This window comes from Bubalus bubalis, chromosome 10, assembly GCF_019923935.1.
Source record: "Bubalus bubalis isolate 160015118507 breed Murrah chromosome 10, NDDB_SH_1, whole genome shotgun sequence".
NCBI classification, from domain to species: Eukaryota; Metazoa; Chordata; class Mammalia; order Artiodactyla; family Bovidae; genus Bubalus; species Bubalus bubalis.
In genome coordinates this window covers 75,625,197-75,648,191 of record NC_059166.1, presented here as the reverse complement: position 1 = coordinate 75,648,191, position 22,995 = coordinate 75,625,197, and the positions used below count along the sequence as shown (strand labels likewise).

The 22,995-nt window shown below is 40.6% G+C and overlaps 1 protein-coding gene across 8 annotated transcripts in view; it reads right to left on the bottom strand.

Moving 5' to 3' along the window:
* Positions 1–602: 602 nt before the first annotated feature.
* PKIB (cAMP-dependent protein kinase inhibitor beta) overlaps positions 603–22,995 on the bottom strand; it is a 121,531-nt gene continuing 99,138 nt past the window's right edge. For 6 of the 8 annotated variants that reach the window (XM_006047583.4, XM_006047582.4, XM_044924437.2 and 3 more), the window contains 2 exons: positions 10,079–10,258; positions 603–1,847 (listed from right to left, as the gene is read on the bottom strand). In XM_006047583.4, coding sequence (XP_006047645.1) covers positions 1,780–1,847; positions 10,079–10,250 — 240 coding nt within the window. In that variant the 5' untranslated portion in view covers positions 10,251–10,258 and the 3' untranslated portion in view covers positions 603–1,779. Of the gene's footprint in view, positions 1,848–10,078; positions 10,259–13,525; positions 13,767–22,995 lie in introns of all 8 variants that reach the window. The other 2 variants (XM_025294783.3, XM_044924436.2) reach the window with 1 other exon arrangement.

Here is a 22,995-nt window from a genome sequence, read left to right as displayed (position 1 = left end):
ACCCTGTGTACGAGACAGCAAAAGAGACACTGATGTATAGAACAGTCTTATGGACTCTGTGGGAGAGGGAGAGGGTGGGAAGATTTGGGAGAATGGCATTGAAACATGTAAAATATCATGTATGAAATGAGATGCCAGTCCAGGTTCGATGCACGATACTGGATGCTTGGGGCTGGTGCACTGGGACGACCCAGAGGGATGGAATGGGGAGGGAAGAGGGAGGAGGGTTCAGGATGGGGAACACATGTATACCTGTGGCGGATTCATTTTGATATTTGGCAAATATAATACAGTTATGTAAAGTTTAAAAATAAAATAAAATTAAAAAAAAATTTTATTGAATGTAAAATTAGCACTACACCTAAGATATTACTTTTGATTATTTTTTAAAGAAAAACGTATGTTTAAGAACTTAAAACAACCAGATTCTTTGAAACCTACCCCTTTGTTGTATTCTCAGATTTAAAGATGAAATTTGTCAATGAAATGAGAAGTGGGAGGTGTTTTATATTGCAAAGACTATTCACTTCCCTCATTAAAATGTCACCATATTCCATCTGTTACACTGTAGGCGATAAAATGAAGAAGACTTGGGTCGGTAATAAGTTTCTTTAATAGTGAAAGAGTTTATTTGATTACTGTATACAGACATGGCCTAAGTCAACAATCAAATAAAATACTGCATGCAGATAGATCTGAAAATAAAAATAAATCCATTAGTCAGATTTTCTCTAAAAATTCAGAATTCTATGATTCTCCTAAAATATCTAATAAATCAAAATTTACTAAAGCTTTGGTTTTGGTTTCATTCCTTTTAAAATATATAATTAAATATATATTAAAAGCAAGTATTTTGCGATTTCTGCCAGTATGATTCACTAAACACTTAAGTGCTTATTATTATGTCAGCTAGTTTAGGAAAGATATAAAAATTAAGGTCAGCATTCCTGAGGAAATTATTTAAGAAACAAGTCATATACACAAAAGCCCTGAAAATAAGAAAATACAGTACAAAGCAACTAGTAAAGTGTTCTGTGTAATTCACATTAAAGAAAAATATACACACACACATATGCACTCTGAAATTAAGGAAGATAGTGAGATTCATTTAATAGGCATATTTCATATAAACTATTCATCACAAATTTTCCATTTTAAGAGTCCACATGAAAAATCACAGTATGCTTAGACTAGAAGCAAAATACATCAGACAAAAATTTTCTAGAGATGTTTGAGCTGTCAAACTTTTACTATTTTTCCAAATCTGTTTAAGGTTTGGAGGGGAAAGGTTCATTTTTGGATAAAAACATACTTTTATCTATCCTTTTTTGAATAATCCATCACTTTTCTCACCAAAAAACACAATTTCTAACAAATCCCATACAGTTTTAAATTAATAGCGTTTGGTTTATATTTACCAAGAAATGATTTTCCCATTACCATAAAAATGGAATTTAAAATATATCTGGCTTAAGAAATCCAAAAGAGAACAGTGGATTTAGCTGGGTTTATAGATAAAAGATATGTATTTAAATGATCATACATCCTTAACCTCTCTCTTGGGTGCAGTTTGGAAGTAATCTGCCTTTTAATAACCTACATTGGACATCATGGTTGTAATCCAAGTGAGTAGCATCACAACAAAATTATCTAATACACACACGTTGCTTAGGGCTGCAATGTTACCATAGTTACTACCAGATCAAACATCTCAGGAAAGCAGGGCCACTAAGTCTTTCACTGTGCAGAAATTCAGCACTTTTGATAGGTAATGAGCCTTCATTTTCCTTCATCTTTGGGCTTTTCCAATTGATCTTGTGCTGTTTCTTCATCTTTCTTTTTCACATCTGAAAAACAGATAAATTTTCATCACATAGAGAATATATTGAAATCTACTTTGTACTATATTGGGGAAAAAACAGTCAGTTTTTCCTTTATGCACCCTAGTCATTTTCCACTTGATTAGGACATACTTCTTTGCCGTCCATGTAGACATAGAGAATACACAAAGATAAGATGTATGGGTCTGCCTCCTCGTTACTTTTCTCTCTTATTCTCCAGAATATTATGTGCCAGGCAACCTTCAAAGGTATTATTACAATCCCCATTTATAGACCATTCTCTTGAAGCATAAACAGGTTAAGTGACTTGCCTAAAGTCACTGAGCTAGTGAGTGACAAAGCCACAGTTTGGATGCAGACTGATCTTGCCCTTCCCCATCTCCTGATGCTGGATCACACTCTCTCAGCTTCCTCATACTTTCCACCTCCTTTGCTGCCAAGAGTTAATCTTATTTTCTTTTCTACTTCATAGGGAAAAAAAAAAAAAAATCAAAACCATCAGATCAGACAAGCTCAACTTTCTGCCACCAAACCTGTAAAATTACCCCTGCAGTCTAGATGTATTCCTTTTACCCATATGACCATGGAAGACGTGGTCCTCGGGACTGGCTATGGCTGTTAGAGCCCTGTGCAAATTGAAAATACAGCACTGGGCACAGGAGGGCCAAGAGGAGCTACTCCACGTTCAAGGTCAGGAGGGGCGGCTGTGAGGAGATACCCCTCGTCCAAGGTAAGGAGCAACAGCTGCGCTTTGCTGGAGCAGCCGTGAAGAGATACTCCACGTCCAAGGTAAGAGAAACCCAAGTAAGATGGTAGGGGTTGCAAGAGGCATCAGAGGGCAGACACACAAACCATATTCACAGAAAACTAGTCAATCTAATCACACGGACCACAGCCTTGTCTAGCTCAGTGAAACTAAGCCATGCCATGTGGGGCCACCCAAGACAGGCGGGTCATGGTGGAGAGGTCTGACAGAATGTGGTCCACTGGAGAAGGGAATGCAAACCACTTCAGTATTCTTGCCTTGAGAACCCCATGAATAGTATGAAAAGGCAAAATGATAGGATACTGAAAGAGGAACTCCCCAGGTCGGTAGGTGCCCAATATGCTACTGGAGATCAGTGGAGAAATAACTCCAGAAAGAATGAAGGGATGGAGTCAAAGCAAAAACAATACCTAGTTGTGGATGTGACTGGTGATAGAAGCAAGGTCCAATGCTGTAAAGAGCAATGTTGCATAGGAACCTGGAATGTCAGGTCCATGAATCAAGGCAAATTTGAAGTGGTCAAACAGGAGATGGCAAGAGTGAACATCGACATTCTAGGAATCAGCAAACTAAAATGGACTGGGATGGGTGAATTTAACTCAGATGACCATTATATCTACTACTGTGGGCAGGAATCCCTTAGAAGAAATGGAGTAGCCATCATGGCCAACAAAAGAGTCCAAAATGCAGTATTTGGATGCAATCTCAAAAACGACATAATGATCTCTGTTCGTTTCCAAGGCAAACCATTCAATATCACAGTAATCCAAGTCTATGCCTCAACCAGTAATACTGAAGAAGCTGAAGTTTAATGGGTCTAGGAAGATCTCCAAGACTTTTTAGAACTAACACCCAAAAAAGATGTCCTTTTCATTATAAGGGATAGGAATTCAAAAGTAGGAAGTCAAGAAACACCTGGGGTAACAGGCAAATTTGGCCTTGGAATACCCAATGAAGCAGGGCAAAGGCTAATAGAGTTTTGCCAAGAGAACATACTGGTCATAGCAAACACCCTCTTCCAACAACACAAGAAAAGTCTCTACACATGGACATCACCAGATGGTCAACACTGAAATCAGACTGATTATATTCTTTGCAGCCAAAGATGCAGAAGCTCTATACAGTCAGCAAAAACAAGACGGGGAGCTGACTGTGGCTCAGATCATGAGCTCCTTATTGCCAAATTCAGACTTAAATTGAAGAAAGTAAGGAAAACCAGTAGACCATTCAGGTATGACCTAAATCAAATTCCTTATGATTATACAGTGGAAGTGAGAAATAGATTTAAGGGACTAGATCTGATAGATAGAGTGCCTGATGAACTATGGATGGATGTTCGTGACACTGTACAGGAGACAGGGATCAAGACCATCCCCATGGAAAAGAAATGCAAAAAAGCAAAATGGTTGTCTGGGGAGGCCTTACAAATAGCTATGAAAAGAAGAGAAGCAAAAAGCAAAGGAGAAAAGGAAAGATATACCCATTTGAATGCAGATTTCCAAAGAATAGCAATGAGAGATAAGAAAGCCTTCCTCAGTGATCAATGCAAAGATATAGAGGAAAACAACAGAATGGGAAAGACTAGAGATCTCTTCAAGAAAATTAGAGATACCAAGGGAACAGTTCATGCAAAGATGGGCTCAATAAAGGACAGAAATGGTATGGACCTAACAGAAGCAGAAGATATTAAGAAGAGATGGCAAGAATACACAGAAGAACTGTACAAAAAAGATCTTCACGACCCAGATAATCATGATGGTGTGATCACTGACCTAGACCCAGACATCCTGGAATGTAAAGTTAAGTGGGCCTTAGAAAGCATCACTACGAACAAAGCTAGTGGAGGTGATGGAATTCCAGTGGAGCTATTCCAAATCCTGAAAGATGATGCTGTGAAAGTGCTGCACTCAATATGCCAACAAATTTGGCATATTGAAAACTCCGGGAGTTGGGTGAACTCAGCAGTGGCCACAGGACTGGAAAAGGTCAGTTTTCATTCCAATCCCAAAGAAAGGCAATGCCAAAGAATGCTCAAACTACCAGCACAATTGCACTCATCTCACAGGCTAGTAAAGTAATGCTCAAAATTCTCCAAGCCAGGCTTCAGCAATATGTGAACTGTGAACTTCCTGATGTTCAAGCTGGTTTTAGAAAAGGCAGAGGAACCAGAGATCAAATTGCCAGCATCTGCTGCATCATCGAAAGAGCAAGAGAGTTCCAGAAAAATATCTATTTCTGCTTTATTGACTATGCCAAAGCCTTTGACTGTGTGGATCACAATCAACTGTGGAAAATTCTGAAAGAGATGGGAATACCAGACCACCTGATCTGCCTCTTGAGAAATTTGTATGCAGGTCAGGAAGCAATAGTTCGAACTGGACATGGAACAACAGACTGGTTGCAAATAGGAAAAGGAGTACATCAAGGCTGTATACTGTCACCCTGCTTATTTAACTTATATGCAGAATACATCATGAGAAACGCTGGGCTGGAAGAAGCACAAGCTGGAATCAAGATTGCAGGGAGAAATATCAATCACCTCAGATATGCAGATGACACCACCCTTATGGCAGAAAGTGAAGAAGAACTAAAAAGCCTCTTGATGAAAGTGAAAGAGGAGAGTGAAAAAGTTGGCTGAAAGCTCAACATTCAGAAAACTGAAGATCATGGCATCTGGTCCCACCACTTCATGGGAAATAGATGGGGAAACAGTGGAAACAGTGTCAGACTTTATTTTGGGGGGCTCCAAAATCACTGCAGATGGTGACTGTAGCCATGAAATTAAAAGACGCTTACTCCTTGGAAGGAAAGTTATGACCAACTTAGATAGCATATTGAAAAGCAGAGACATTACTTTGCCAACAAAGGTTCGTCTCGTCAAGGCTACGGTTTTTCCAGTGGTCATGTATGGATGTGAAAGTTGGACTGTGAAGAAAGCAGAGTACTGAAGAATTGATGCTTTTGAACAGTGGTGTTGGAGAAGACTCTTGAGAGTCCTTTGGACAGCAAGGATATCCGACCGGTCCATTCTAAAGGAGATCAGCCCTGGGTGTTCTTTGGAAGGAATGATGCTAAAGCTGAAAGTCCAGTACTTTGGCCACCTCATGAGAAGAGTTGACTCATTGGAAAAGACTCTGATGCTGGGAGGGATTGGGGGCAGAGGAGAAGGGGACAACAGAGGATGAGATGGCTGGATGGCATCACTGACTCGATGGACATGAGTTTGGGTGAACTCTGGGAGTTGGTGATGGACAGGGAGGCCTGGCGTGCTGCAATTCATGGGATCGCAAAGAGTCGGACATGACTGAGTGACTGAACTGAACTATTCAAAAAATATGAAAAAATTTCAAGATGACAACTATAAAACAAAACCAAGGGTTCGCCTCACCTGAGCCCAGAGAGGGCCCTGAGCAGCTGCCAGGCCAGCTCACCCTTGGAGCTGGTGCTGCTTCCACTGATCAGGTCTAATTTCTTCATAATCCAGGATCCTATCTATTTCTGCCTCAACAGCACTCTTGTGATCATCTCTAAGCTCCTCATTTCATCTGACTTTCACTCTTTCTCCTGGCTCCTTCATTTCCTCAAGTCACTGCGATCTTCAAACTGACAATGGCCTCCACTTACAGGTGTTTTTTTTACCCTTCAAAATATATCTTTGGCTGTCATCATTTTAAAATAAGACTACTGTTTCTACTACTTCTCCTAAATGGGTCCTATCAAAATCATCAGGGGCATCTTTGAAATGAAAAAGGAAATGGCAACCCACTCCAGTATTCTTGCCTGGAGAATCCCAGGGACAGAGGAGACTGGTGGGCTGCCGTGTATGGGGTCGCACAGAGTTGGGCACGACTGAAGCGGTTTAGCAGCAGCAGCAGCAGACTATTCTGTTCTCCAAACTACATTCATCAAATATTTATTAAGCACATGCTACTTTCCTGGTGGCTCAGATGGTAAAGAATCCGCCTGCAAAGCAGGAGACCCAGGTTCGATCAATGGGTTGGGAAGATCCCCTGGAAAAGGGAATGGGTTACCCACTCTAGTATTCTGGCCTGGAGAATTTCACGGACAGAGGAGCCAGGCAGGCTACAGTCCATGGGATCACAGTCAGACACGACTGAGTAATGAACACATGTACCAAGCAATGAAGAAAAAACTACATTCCAACCCTCAAGGAAATCTTCATGAGAAATATGGACAATAACTAAAATGAGTAAAATGTGTGGCATGTGGAAGTTTACAAGAGCTACTGAGGAAATTAAAGAACAGAAATTGTCAAGAAGTCTTGGGGGCTGGGTTGGCTGGGAATGTCTCACTGAGAAGGGGCCGTGTGAGTCAAGACCTGAGGAGGTGAGGAAGTTAGCTAGGTGGGTAGCAGGGAGAAGAGCATTCCAAGCAGAGAAAACATCAAGGTCAAAGGCAGAAATGTGCTGGAAAGAACTACCATGGGGACTGTGCAGAGAAAGGACAGAAAATGGGGTCACAGGGATAACAAGAGACTAGACCACTGAGGGAGAAAATGGCAGATTTCTGAACCAATTTTGAAAGTAGAGCTGACAGCATTTGGATGTCTCATAGGCATCTCAATGGAGGAAGCAGAAATCACTCCTCTAACCCTTAAAACTGCTTTTCTTCCATGTTGGCCCTTCTCAGTATATGGCATCACCATCTACCCTGTTGCTCCAGGAATTATCCTCTATTTCTCTTCTTCATTACTTGTAGTTATTTCTACCACATCAGTTCATCATCAAGTCCTATGAATTGTGCCTATAAAACATATCCCAAACCCACCCAATTCCATCCATCTTCACAACACATTCAAAGCCATCATCTTTCACTAGATTTCTGCAACTGTTCCATGGGTAAATGCTTAACAAACCCTTTCTCCTTCTCTAAGGGCAAATTTGACTTGAGATTAATTTTCTAGCTCTGTTACCCTGGAAACCAGATTATGTTGGAATGTCAGCATGGTTAGTAAGTGTATGGTAGAAATGACCCAAATGGTAAAATACACCTGTACTGAGAGAAACTATATGCTAACTGGTAGGGAACCATAGGACTGGGATTCCATATAAAGGTCATGACTCTTGTAACTGAGCATGTCTCTTGCAGTGTCCATGGACTTAACTGCAAAGTATTAACTCCCTGGGACATGAGGGTTCTAACCCACCATTGCTCCCATTGGTGCAGATCTTGTCACCTTGCACCTGAGTTCTCAGTGAGTGGTGGGGTGGGGATGCATAGAGACTAGCCCCCATGACTCCTTATATGGATTTCTGCAAGGACCCACAAAGAAGGAGATGATGTCATGTGGCTCTTCTGGCCCACTGGGTTTCTAAACCTGTATACTTTTGAGCAGACTGGCACCAAATGTGGTCTTATGAGTCTGAATGTTTAATTTGGCCCCCAAAGATTTCCTAATGGGAAGCGCACCTCCTAACTCCACTATACCTGTTATTTCTCTCCTACAATCCATTCTTCACGAAACAAAGTGGATATTCAAATATTCAACCATGAATATCATCTCCCTCACATTTAGAAGAAAATCCTCTTTACTCACCCAGGTTTCTAAAGCCCTGAGAGCTATTCCTTGCTTACTCTCCAATGTCATCTCTACTCTCCCTTCTCACCTGCTGCCCTCCAGTTGCAGGGGCCAGATTTCATGCTTCTTGACATGTCCATCTCATTCCACTCTAAGAGCTTTGTACAAGCTGATCCTCCTGCAAAGAATGTCCTTCCCTCTTACTTTCCTGCCGGGACTATTCAGTTGTTATTCAAACTAAGAGCCCTCCTTCTGGGGCTCATATGAATAGGGTGGAAGTACGGAGCCTTCCAGCTCTCTCTTGCCTTACTGCCACTAGGAATAAACATCTACACACAAACTGGAGTCCACTATGAAGTCTAAAATGGCGTACAGTATTGTTATATTTATTTTCACAGAACTAAACTCAACATTCAGAAAATGAAGATCATGGCATCTGGTCCCATTACTTCATGGGAAATAGATGGGGAAACAGTGTTAGACTTTATTTTTTGGGCTCCAAAATCACTGCAGATGGTGACTGCAGCCATGAAATTAAACGACGCTTACTCCTTGGAAGGAAAGTTATGACCAACCTAGAGAGCATATTCAAAAGCAGAGACATTACTTTGCCAACAAAGGTTCGTCTAGTCAAGGCTATGGTTTTTCCTGTGGTCATGAATGGATGTGAGAGTTGGACTGTGAAGAAGGCTGAGCGCCAAAGAATTGATGCTTTTGAACTGTGGTGTTGGAGAAGACTCTTGAGAGTCCCTTGGACTGCAAGGAGATCCAACCAGTCCATTCTGAAGGAGATCAGCCCTGGGATTTCTTTGGAAGGAATGATGCTAAAGCCGAAACTCCAGTACTTTGGCCACCTCATGCAAAGAGTTGACTCATTGGAAAAGACTCTGATGCTGGGAGGGATTGGGGGCAGGAGGAGAAGGGGACGACAGAGGATGAGATGGCTGGATGGCATCACTGACACGATGGAAGTGAGTCTGAGTGAACTCTGGGAATTGGTGATGGACAGGAAGGCCTGGCGTGCTGTGATTCATGGGGTCGCAAAGAGTTGGTCATGACTGAGAGACTGAACTGAACTGAACTGAACCTCTAGAAGCTTTAAGAACTGTGTATAAGCAATGGGGTGAAAGACTCAAGATTTTCCTACAGGGGTTTGATAGTTCTTGCTTTTTCTGAATCCAACTTTTCTACTGGTTAGAGAAAGATCCGGAGAAGGCAATGGCACCCCACTCCAGTACTGGAAAATCCCATGGACAGAGAAGCCTGATAGGCTTTAGTCCATGGGGTCACTAGGAGTTGGACACGACTGAATGACTTCACTTTCACTTTTCCCTTTCATGCATTGGAGAAGGAAATGGCAACCCACTCCAGTGTTCTTGCCTGGAGAATCCCAGGGACGGGGGAGCCTGGGGGGCTGCCGTCTATGGGGTCGCAGAGTCGGACACGACTGAAGCGACTTAGCAGCAGCAGCAGAGAAAGATCAACCTTTATACAAACACCCACCTTAAAGTTCTCATCTCTAATTGATAATAAATGTATTCTTAGATATGATAAATAGAAGAGCTTGTAGAATACCATGATGGAGCAGAAGCTTCCATAGTGACTTGCCAACAGATGGCAGAAGGAAAATTATTCGAGAGCATCTCAAAAAATTTTGAAAGAAGGGATTATAATTGTCTACCTTTGTATTCCCAAACACTAGCACTGTGCATAACTATACATATTTAATGAATAAATAAATGTTCAGTTTCCACATTTACACCAGGAGATTAAAGAGAGAAGTCCACTTTGTGAAACACTGAAAAGATCTACTTAGCTTAAAGCTGAGAGATCTTAGTAAACAAGTTTAACTAGTTAAAAGGGAGACTGTTCCCAAGGAAATGATGAGGAAGAGATAACTAGCACTGATTCTAAGAGGATTTAGAGTGTTACCTTCTTTCACGGATAGGGCTTCCAGTTTGACGGGCAACTCCTCCAAGGTCCCGCCTGCAGCCGTTGAACCCTGGATGTCTGGGACAGCATTTCGGCGACCTGCCCGTGCTGATGACGCAAAATTGTTGACCACAGGCTCCACATCCGTCATTTTGGGTGAATCTGTCCTCATAGTAACATCTACAAATAGAATGTGCATATGAAGACGAAGATGAGCCTATTCCAAGATCCACGTTCACACTAATGGTTAAAAGGCATGGCTACATCAACAACACAGAAGCCTTGAGAATCGAATCACTGACTGCACCCAGCATCAAGGTCCTGGGGCTTCTATCTGCACATTTGTACAATCACTGAATGGAACAGGAAGGCCTCAGAGGGAGCCAGATGGCTATAAATAACTGCGGAGCCCAAAGGAGCCACTTGGATGCTTTAGCGTGCAGTAATCTCTTGCCTTTTGTTCTGCTTTTCTATGGATGGATCAGCCAAATGAGGGTTTGGAAGGAAATGCAAACCGATTTGTTTGGCCACTCCCATGGAGACTCTGCCTGCCAGTATTTGCTTGTGGTGCTTGTTCAGGCTGAAACCAAATCACTATAATTTGTAAGGACCAAACAAAACACACTCTGTTCTTCCTCTTTAGAAATAAGAAATTGAACTTTATCTCAAAGCCTTTTTACCCCGGTGGCAGCTGTTTGTCTATCTGCTCTAGCTTCAGGCACAATTTTCGACAGTCTCATGTTTGTGTTTAGGAGGGTAGAACCTGTGTTACCTTTTTTTGCCTTCAAGTGGACATGGCAATTACTAGTACCTTCCTAAACATCTTTTATCTTCCTAGCAAATGCCTCTACGAAAGAATTCTCAAGAGACCATTCACTACAGAGGGAGGGAGGTGGCAGACATTGCTTATTCTAAAACGAGCCCTCTCTTTCATATGATGTTTTCTAATGAAAACTTTCCTAAGACGTCAACAATGAATAGTATCTCAAAAGCAGCAGCTGCAGCAGGAATTTTCTCTTTTTTTGAGAACCCATTAAATGCTAGGCTCTCAGCTGGGCCTTGAGAGTACACAGAAATGATTTTGTCTCCATTTTTAGGGGACTTGCACACTCCAAGGGGAGAAGAAAGGATATACAAGCTAGGATAGATAACATCCTAACACAGAATGGGCAGAGTATCAACCAAAGGATGAAGAAACTCATCTGTGGCACCTAATGGCAGAAATAGATGAACCTTGACCTACACGAAGCAAATCAAACCTTTCACTGTAGTTAGAAGGGAGTCTTTCCCAATCAGTTAACTGCAATTCAGGATTTGGTAAACATGAAGTGAAAAGAGTCACAAATTATGGTGCGTTTGATATCAGAAACACACTTTCTTTGGTTCACAGCACCCCAAAAATGCACACGGAGTTTCATGTGGGCCCAGATGTTCTCATCTCTAAAGGAATCATGGTAAAGCTGAGAACAATGCTAAATTTTCAGACATTATTTTGGACTTCTGAATGTCAGGTGTTTGCCAATTGTCTGGCATTGACAACATCAAGTAACTGGACTATTAGTCAAAAAGTACACTTCATGCTAGACTCGCAAAATGATATTGGTTAATTGAATTAATTTCTCTGAGTTGCAGTTCCTCACCTATATAATTAGCCTGACTGATTCACAGGATTCTAGTGAAGAACAAATGAGGTAAAGAACATGGAAATTCTTTCTAACTATAAAACCATATGTCTGATTATTAGCATCATTATTCATCTCTCACTAAGTTTTATTTATACCACCACCTCTTATGTATCCCCTTTAGTCCTAACAAGAAACATCTTCTTATTGAAAGACCTCTTGAGTTTTAAAAGAGGGAAACCAGAATTTATTCAATACTGCACAAACATTTTCAAGTGTATTATCTCAGATAAACCTCCCAATAATCCAATGAGGTAGTGAGGAATAACTCTTACTATATGAATGTGGAAACTGGGGCTCAGAAAAGTGACTTATTTTAAGTTGAACAACTGCTAACATAGCACTCAAGGTTGCAAATTCAGTTTCGGTTCATTCTGAAAGCAAGATGACATGGATTACTTCAAAACTATCCTTCTAAACTCTGGTGATATACACAGACAGCCATACAACAGCCAATTTCGATTCTGCCCTTCATTACTTTTTAAATATAAAAGTAACTTAAATAGAAAAAGTTATATACAGTTGACCCTTGAATGACACAGGTTTAAACTGCACAAGACCATTTATATGTGGATTTTTTTCAATTAATATGTTCTACAGTGCTAACTCCAGTACTTTGGCCACCTCATGTGAAGAGTTGACTCACTGGAAAAGACTGGATGCTGGGAGGGATTGGGGGCAGGAGGAGAAGGGGATGACAGAGGATGAGATGGCTGGATGGCATCACCGACTTGATGGACATGAGTTTGAGTGAACTCTGGGAGTTGGTGATGGACAGGGAGGCCTGGCGTGCTGCAATTCATGGGGTCACAAAGAGTTGGACACGACTGAGCTACTGAAATGAATTGAACTGAACAGTGCTACACAATCCATGGTTGGTTGAATCCTGGGGTGGAGAACTGCTGATGCAGGGAGTCGACTGTAACATTATACACAGGTTTTCAGATGAATGGCGGTCGGTGCCCCTAACCTCCATGTTGTTTAAAGGTCAACTCTATATACATTTGTGTTGAAAGAGAAAGAGATTCCCTATTTTTGCATAGGTATTCCTTTCTGGCTTGAACTTTTGGTTATCCATGTGCCCCCCACCCCACCCTTATGATAGACAAATTTCAATTAGAGATCACTTCCTACAGCTTGCGAGGAACACTTGACATTATTTAGGGAACAGACCCCATGTGCAGGCCCCCATTCTGTCCTCAGCCAATTAACATCACATGAGAAGCCATGGCCACAATCAACTGTTTATTTCTAGGAAGCATCTTCATGCTAAGTTTGGAAGAGAAGCTCCATGAATACCTTGATTCTTACTGTTCTGACAGTCCAAAATCTTAATACTAAAGATAACAATAGATATAAGAATATTAAGATACACTTTTAAAAATACTTAAATGTTACATATTTTATGATTAATAAGATGGGATATGTCAAAGGAGTCTTGAGTTAGAATTTGCATATTGAAAGAAAACTTCCAAAAGGTGGCCTGATGGATGGGTCATCAACATGAAAGAAAAAAATTCTGAGCTCCAAGATTTTTCGTTGCTATTGACTCCTATTTTGAAAGTTTTTGCTTTTGCCGTTATACTATTATTTCTACATAGGCTTTCTAAATTTGTCCTTTTTTGTTGACTGGTGTTAGAAAACAAGACCATCACAAAACTATCTAAGTTTGTCAATGTTATACTCATTAACTACCATTTTAAGATCAAAACAAAACTGGATATGCAGAAGGTCAAACAACAGGTTACTTTAGTGCAGAACTTTCCTTGGTCCATTTCTGAACTCTCACTGGGCACCATCTTCCTTTCAGAGCCTGTGACTGATGCTGAGTGACCAGGACGTTAGGCTCCACCACAAGACAATCCCAGCCCCACAGGCTTTCTATAGTGAAGTCATCTGATTTCGGTGACTTAGAGAGCACTGGGAAGAGCGTCTGAATACACAAGGTGATTCTTAACTGGGCTCTTTTAATTCCCTGGTAAGTTTGTTGCAGCATTAGAAATAATCTGAAAGTACATCAAGAAAAGAAGGATTGAATAAATCATATCTATTATATTACTGGATATTATATGGCTCTTAAAAAGAACGTGTAAGATCCAGTCAGATATACTTATGGAGATATGTTCCTGATACAATGTGAAATAAAACAAGCTTAAAAAGCAGTATTGACAGCATGGAGTGAAAGGAGAAAAAAAGTAATGAATATAATGTCATTTGAACTTAAAAAAACAAGAAAAGTTCTAGTTAGGAATTTAAGAGAGAACAAGGAGAATATTAACCACTTTTGGTATCTCCTTACATATTTTAACCTGTAATAAAGTATTAAAATTAAATAATATGTAAAGGAATTGAAACACATTCACTGGAAAAATTATGAAATACACAGATACTCTAACATACCAAGGCTCTAAAAGTAATACTTTGACAATTTTACCCAAAATAGTGTATCTTCAAATGAAAGACTCTCCCTACCCCAATTAGTCATCTTACGTAACTGTTGTTACTATCCTATGCAATACCAAATGCATATGCAATCAATATATACATACACATGTTATATATGTGTGTGTGTGTGTGTGTGTGTGTGTGTGTGTGTGTGTGTACAGGGTGCAATCAATATACATCAGATCAGATCAGTCGCTCAGTCGTGTCCGACTCTTTGCGATCCCATGAATCACAGCACGCCAGGCCTCCCTGTCCATCACCAACTCCCGGAGTTCACTCAGACTCACATCCATCGAGTCAGTGATGCCATCCAGCCATCTCATCCTCTGTTGTCCCCTTCTCCTCCTGCCCCGAATCCCTCCCAGCATCAGAGTCTTTTCCAATGAGTCAACTCTTCACATGAGGTGGCCAAAGTACTGGAGTTTAAGCTTTAGCATCATTCCTTCCAAAGAAATCCCAGGGCTGATCTCCTTCAGAATGGACTGGTTAGATCTCCTTGCAGTCCAAGGGACTCTCAAGAGTCTTCTCCAACACCACAGTTCAAAGGCATCAATTCTTCGGCACTCAGCCTTCTTCATAGTCCAACTCTCACATCCATTCATGACCACAGGAAAAACCATAGCCTTGACTAGACGAACCTTTGTTGGCAAAGTAATGTCTCTGCTTTTGAATATGCTATCTACGTTGGTCAGAACTTTTCTTCCAAGGAGTAAGCGTCGTTTAATTTCATGGCTGCAGTCACCATCTGTAGTGATTTTGGAGCCCAGAAAAATAAAGTCTGACACTATTTCCACTGTTTCCCCATCTATTTCCCATGAAGTGGTGGGACCAGATGCCATGATCTTCATTTTCTGAATGTTGAGCTTTAAGCCAACTTCTTCACTCTCCACTTTCACTTTCATCAAGAGGCTTTTTAGTTCCTCTTCATTTTCTGCCATAAGGGTGGTGTCATCTGCATATCTGAGGTGACTGATATTTCTCCCTGCAATCTTGATTCCAGCTTGTGTTTCTTCCAGTCCAGCGTTTCTCATGATGTACTCTGCATATAAGTTAAATAAGCAGGGTGACAATATACAGCCTTGACGAACTCCCTTTCCTATTTGCAACCAGTCTGTTGTTCCATGTCCAGTTCGATCTGTTGCTTCCTGACCTGCATACAAATTTCTCAAGAGGCAGATCAGGTGGTCTGGTATTCCCATCTCTTTCAGAATTTTCCACAGTTGATTGTGATCCACACAGTCAAAGGCTTTGGCATAGTCAATAAAGCAGAAATAGATGTTTTTCTGGAACTCTCTTGCTCTTTCGATGATCCAGCAGATGTTGGCAATTTGATCTCTGGTTCCTCTGCCTTTTCTAAAACCAGCTTGAACATCAGCAAGTTCACGGTTCACATATTGCTGAAGCCTGGCTTGGAGAATTTTGAGCATTACTTTACTAGCATGTGAGATAAGTGCAATTGTGCGGTAGTTTGAGCATTCTTTGGCATTGCCTTTCTTTGGGATTGGAATGAAAACTGACCTTTTCCAGTCCTGTGGCCACTGCTGAGTTTTCCAAATTTGCTGGCATATTGAGTGCAGCACTTTCACAGCATCATCTTTCAGGATTTGGAATAGCTCCACTGGAATTCCATCACCTCCACTAGCTTTGTTCATAGTGATGCTTTCTAAGGCCCACTTGACTTCACATTCCAGGATGTCTGGGTCTAGGTCAGTGATCACACCATCATGATTATCTGGGTCGTGAAGATCTTTTTTGTACAGTTCTTCTGTGTATTGTTGCCATCTCTTCTTAATATCTTCTGCTTCTGTTAGGTCCCTACCATTTCTGTCCTTTACCAAGCTCATCTTTGCATGAAATGTTCCTTTGGTATCTCTCATTTTCTTGAAGAGATCCCTAGTCTTTCCCATTCTGTTGTTTTCCTCTATTTCTTTGCACTGATCACTAAAGAAGGCTTTCTTAACTCTTCTTGCTATTCTTTGGAACTCTGCATTCAGATGGGTATATCTTTCCTTTTCTCCTTTGCTTTTCGCTTCTCTTCTTTTCACAGCTATTTGTAAGGCCTCCCCAGACAGCCATTTTGCTTATACATATATATCTATACAGGGCTTTCCAGGTGGTGCTGTGGTAAAGAATCCACCTACCAATGCAGGAGATGCAGGTTTGATCCCTGGGTCAGGAAGATCCCCTGGAGGAGGAAATGGCAACCCACTACAGTGTTCTTGCCTGGGAAATCCCATGAATAGAGGAGCCTGGCAACTACAGTCCATAGGGTTGCAAAGAGTTGGACACGACTTAGCAACTGAGCATACATATATTTATACACACATATACAAAGTAGAGAGAATTGCTCTCTTCAGTGGTTTGTGACATTTAAAAAACATATAACCCACAGAAAGATGAGGAAACACTACTAAGAAAAACAAGAGATTAACTTCCAGGTTCTTTTAATTTGCTGGGCTTAAAGCTAATTGTGTTTACACTTGCTAACCAAGGCAGCTGACTCACTAGCAACTCTTCCGCTTTTTCTTCTACAGAATTAGCAGTGGAACCTGTATGAGTTCTGCTTTGTCAACTGTGGCTGTTCACAGGAGCTAAAACCATTTGGATGTTGGGAGGTTTCACAGAAGTCCTTGCACAGCCCACCACAAGATAATGCGATTTATAAACTCCTGGGACACAATTTCTTCTCCATTGAAAATACACAATTTCCCAGATGCCTTAACAAAAGACCATTACACAAGCACATATACACAGGTCAGGATCTTTGCAGTCTCCAAAATATGAAAACGCAACACACCACACAGCTGAAGAAGACAACGACAGCCAAGCTTATAAATGGAACACTGAAAAAAAAAAATATATGTATTTATATATAAACCACTAGTCAGCTCCCAGTGAGCTCAAAATTGCCTGCTAAGGGTATGCTGCTGCTGCTGCTGCTAAGTCACTTCAGTCATGTCCGACTCTGTGCGACCCCATAGACGGCAGTCCACCAGGCTCCCCCATCCCTGGGATTCTCCAGGCAAGAACACTGGAGTGGGTTGCCATTTCCTTCTCCAATGCAGGAGAGTGAAAAGTGAAAGTGAAGTCGCTCAGTCGTGTCTGACTCTTAGCAACCCCATGGACTGCAGCCCACCAGGCTCCTCCGTCCATGGGATTTAGTATGTTATAAACATAGTGTAAACAAGTAGAAATTTTTGCAATCTCTTTCCCTTTCAACATACGTGGTCCATCTTCTTAGCTCACATTCATTCTTTTCTCAAGCTTCATTATTTGAAGCCAAGGCCACAAGGAGGTGGATAGCTTTTTTTTCTAATTTCTGCATCCATATCAGTCACCTCATCTCTTACAGTGAAACCACTGCTCATTCTGCATGTAGGACTTGAAATAAACTCCTCAACCACTAAATCAGTTCTCTGGAAGTATGAATCAGACTATCTGAAAAAACACTTAAACAGAGGAAGAACATGTATTTTGGAAAACTGGTGCTTTTCTGGCCAAAAGACAGAAAGAGGAACACACACACACACACACACACACACACAGTGGTCTCAGCTAATAACCAAATCCCTCATGTCTCTTTCTCCTGCTTTCTATGTCTTAATACCTTATGCTAAATATTTTTTGGTTTGATTTTCTGTCTTGGAACATACTAATCTCTTCCAAACAAGGTAAAAGAACAATAACAATTGCCTCTTAATGTGGACCGATGAACACAGGCAATTATTCATCTAGTCAACATTTAGCAAGCTCTTACTATATCATAAGTGCCAGTCCCTGCGCTATGTTCATAGGATACAAAGAGGAACCCATAGTCTGGTGAGATCAAACACATTCTGACCTTTTCAGTTTACTTCTTGATCTTAAATCTTATTCTTTGGAAATTAAGTAAAAGTATCTGCCTCTAAAAAGTCCTTTAATATGGGCTGCTGTGCTGTGCTTCGTCACTCAGTCATGTCTGACTCTCTGAAACCCCATGGGCTGTAGCCCTCCAGGCTCCTCTGTCCATGGGATTCTCCAGGTAAGAATACTGGAGTGGGTTGCCATGCCCTTCTCCAGGAGATCTTCTCAACCCAGGGATTGAACCCAGGTCTCCAGCATGGCAGGCAGATTCTTTACCAGCTGAGCTACCAGGGAAGCCCATACTTTAACATATCTCCTATTAAGCTAAATATCAAGACCATCTGAGGCTGAACAGAGCTTACATGGAATGTATACATGAATAAAAATTATTTTTTTTAACTTAGAGACCTTTCTCTCTTTGTAATTCCTCTACATATGGCATTTCCATGCCTCCAGTACATGGGAAAGGGAATTTTATCTTTTGTCTACTGACACACACATTTTTCCCCTCGTGCTTAGGTTCTTCCCAATGATAAGAACAGACTCTTCAATATATATTTGTAGGTGTGTGCTTAGCCACTCAGTTGTGTCCAACTCTTTGTGACTCCATGGGCTGCAGCCCGCCAGGCTCCTCTGTCCATTTGGACTCTCCAGGCAAGAATACTGGAGTGGGTTGCCATGCCCTTCTCCAGGAGATCTTCTCAACCCAGGGATCAAACCCAGGTCTCCCGCATTGCAGGCAGATTCTTTACCATCTGAGCCACCAGGAAAGATCATATTTGTAGGTACATAGAAGCTATTCTTATCACAGAAAATTTTTGACAGCTTAAACCTACAGAATTCAAAATGCACAAACTCATTTTCCCATAATCTTGCAAGTGAAGTAGTAAACAAAACTGAGTATCTTTCCTGCACAATGACGCTTGCTATACTAAGCTAGGGCCACTTAGGATAATAATATAGACTGATGTGGATACAGGTAGAAAAGAGTAACTGCAACAAACCATGGAACTCCCTTGAGCATGGGGGTCACAGTTAATATGGGATTTGCCACGATAAGTGAGGAGGAATTCCCCTGCCTCACCTGGAGACCTGGAAAAGTTACATGGCAGGCAGCTCCCCTATGTGCACGGAGGAGGAGTGTTTAACTCCAAAAGAGAAAAGAGGACCAGACTCCACAGGGAAAAGTCTCTGAGAAGGGCCCCAGAGAAAGAGCAAGGAAGTTCCAGCAAGAGGCTGCCCTCAAACCATCCACTTCGCATCCTGACCCTTTCCAATCGCACTTGGACACAAAATGTTCTTAGATTTCAAAAGGGGCACAAAGACTCTCCAAACTCACAGAAGCCCAATTTTGCACTAGTGAGAAAATCATACAATTTTGAGATACATATGGTTTGTCTACACCCTTCCTGTCTCAGAGTGAACACAGTGGCCTGAGAAGTCGGTTCCCCTTTTAATCAGACGGTGGTTTTTAAATGTCAAGTGACTTTTGATGACGTCAGTAGAAAGGAGAGAAACGGATGTTGGCTCTGACCAATGTGGTCACAGTACAGATGGCTTTCTATCCCTCTGCCTGGTACATGGACTGCAACACAGATGCCCAATAAATTCACTAAATGTTGAATTAATAGCTGACACCTATACATTATGAGTAGGCAAACACAGTCAGTGAAGGTGTTTTTAATTATTAATACTATTAATAAAAGCTGAAAGTTCAATTATGAAATATTACAATGAAATTTGTTGTATTAACATTAAAATAGCTTTGGAGGTAGGCTGTGGACTATGGCAAATACAATGCCTTGCAGGTATAAGTAATGCTGTTTGTCAAATGCAGAGTAGTAGCTAATGCACAAACTCTTACAGAAGCACCCTCATCCAGGGCATCTGAGAGTTATACTCTCCAGATATCAACCCTCTAGAAAAGATCCATATACATTAAACTATGAACAGCCTTGCAGGACCATTCAATCCTGTCTGAAACATCTGTCTATATATCTATAGAACAGATGTCTAAGACATCTGTTCTATATCAAAAGATCCTTGATATTTGTTCATATTTCATCCTTTCCAAAACATCCATGGAGACATTTACATGGTCCATATGAAAGGTCCATATTTGGTCATGTCCAAAACCCTTTGGCATCCACCAAATATGCTCACAGATGCTTCCCAGGTGGCAAAGCGGTAAAGAATCCTCCTGCTAATGCAGGAGACCTGGTGTCAATCCCTGGGTTAGGAAGATCCCCTGGAGAAGGAAATGGCAACTCACTCCAATAGTCTTGCCTGGAGAATCCCATGGACAGAGAAGCCTGGTAGGCTACAGTCTATGGGGGTCACAAAGAGTTGGACATGACTGAGCACACACAGAAATTTCAAAGACCTTTAGAGGTGGACCAAATGTCTCATGGAGTTTTGGACAGGACCAAACGTCTGCCAACCATGAACAGACTTGTCAACAAAGTCAGTTACATCCAATCCATCAGCTTTCCCTTGTACAAACATGAAATCCTCTAATACCTTAAAAGATCAAATTCTATAGTTTTAACTTACCCAGCTAATTCTCCTTTACCATTTTCATTCTCAACAAGAGGAAAAATAAAGCCCTTTTATCTTCTGCATTTATTTTCTTTGCCTACGATTACTATCGAGAGTGAAACAGTGATGATGAAAAAGAGACCTGTAATGACTCTTCCAATTTAAAGGTAATTTGAAGTAATAACTTAACCACGGACACTTTCAACTGCATACTTTTATTTCAGAAGACTTCATAACATATATGTATATGCTTATCTGTCTTCCAAAGGAAAAATGCATTGTGATACAGAAAAACAGAACTCTTTTTATAAAAATGCATACATACTAATGCGTATCATAGCTATCAAAGTAATTACTTTCAGAAGCTACATATTTATTCCACCTCCCAAAATATTTTTGTGACTTCATAAGTGCAACTCATTTTATATTCATAGAAAATGTAATGATAATATAGTATTTAAAATACATTATGTTTTATACTTTTAAACCATTAATATCAAGTGCATGCCCCATTTGTTCATCCATTTCTTTCACTGCACTTCAGGTTCTTTTCAAGCCTCCTTAAGTAGTTTAGATCTGCATATATTCGGAAGAAAACTCCTGCCCATGAAGGTTTCAAAGCGGAGTTGTGAGCAGTGAAAGCATTACTGAATGGCATTAGTACATCCTTGGAATGAGTGCCCTTAAATTAGCTCTCACGATTGTTAAGAAGTCCATATGGTGCAATGAAATGTCTGTTCACCTGAAAGTGAGCAACCCTGATGCTGAATCCTGCTCTGCCTTCCAACAGACTTGTGATTTCCAACAAGGCTTCCCAGTGAATTAAGTCTCCACATTTATCCAAAGTAGGATTAAAAGTATCTAGTCTACCACCTCGAACCAAACTAATGAATATAAATGATAAACGTGCCTAGTTAACAACTCCCCAAACGAAATTTGTTTAGAAATCAGTCATATTTATTTATAGGCACTATAATAGATTATCATTATGAACATCAACTACCCTGTTAAACCATGGTGCGGATGTGGCTCTAGAGACAGTGTCTGATGTTGTGACTTATAAAGACAAAAAGGAATTGACTCTGAGATACTGCCAGAAATTTGGTGTTTAAAAAAAAGAAAGCATTAAAAAAAAAGTTATTTACAATCTCCCTTTCTCCATCTTTATTGTCCATCTCAGCCACACACACACACACACACACACACACACACACACATACACACATACCTCAAAGTTGGCTACCTTTCTGCCACATCTATACCACATTAAGCCACCTGTCAGGGAAAGTCATATCTCCCTTATTCTGTTCATTAAGACAGTTTCTCCCAGAAGGTGAACTCTCCATACACTTGAAGCAACAAACCTTGTTTAAGTGTTTCCTTAACAGGTAATATAGGATTGAAATTCTCAATTTCTTCATGATTTCTGAAAAAGAATTCTTCACCTGAGTAATAACTTAATGACATAATATGGTAAGGAAAAAAGGATCACAGATCATATATGAGAGGGGTCTGCCTTCGCTGAGAGACTTGTCCTGACCACACCATTCAGTGGCATCTCCTCCCTGGAGCTCCTAAGCTTCCCTGCCTTGCTCTCCTTTCCCTGTGTCCTTAGTGGCTTCCAATGTGTATTACCATTCACTAGGATTGTACTTGTTGTTTACTGTCTCCCTCTACTCGGATGTAAGCTCTACAGAGGCAGAGGTTTTTGTCGATTTTTTTCACTAATAAATACACTAAAACTATGCCTGGCACTTAGTAGGTACTCCATAAGATGTGTTTATCAAGTGAAACAATTATCTTTCCACTTTTCTTTTTCAAAATGAATTATTTTCTTTTTGCACATGAAAATAATGTATGTTCATTATTGGGGGAAAATGACAATTTTGAAAAGCATCAAGGAGAGGAAATATATCGCCTTATATCCCAACTATGACAGCAGTGTTAGAATTCTGGTGACTAACCTTCCAGAATTTCTTCATTGCCCACGTACACAAGCATACCATATACATATCTTACATGTACTTCAAAGTTAGATTATATTTATTTTGTATCATGTTGCTTCTATAGCTTAGAACTACAATCTTATCCAGGCCAAAATAATTCTAAATTTTTAACAAAAGTTTTGAAAAAAGAAAAATTCCTAGTAAGCTAAAATTTCAGAGTGTATACCAACTATGTAAAATATGCATAGCCAAAAGTCAAATACAATAGGAAAAGTAAGAATTAATGACTGAAATCATTCACAAACTTTTCCTAATGAAAATGAATAAATAATGTTAATAGATAGGTACCAAAGGAACATTTCATGCAAAGATGGGCTCGGTAAAGGACAGAAATGGTATGGACCTAACAGAAGCAGAAGATATTAAGAAGAGATGGCAAGAATACACAGAACTGTACAAAAAA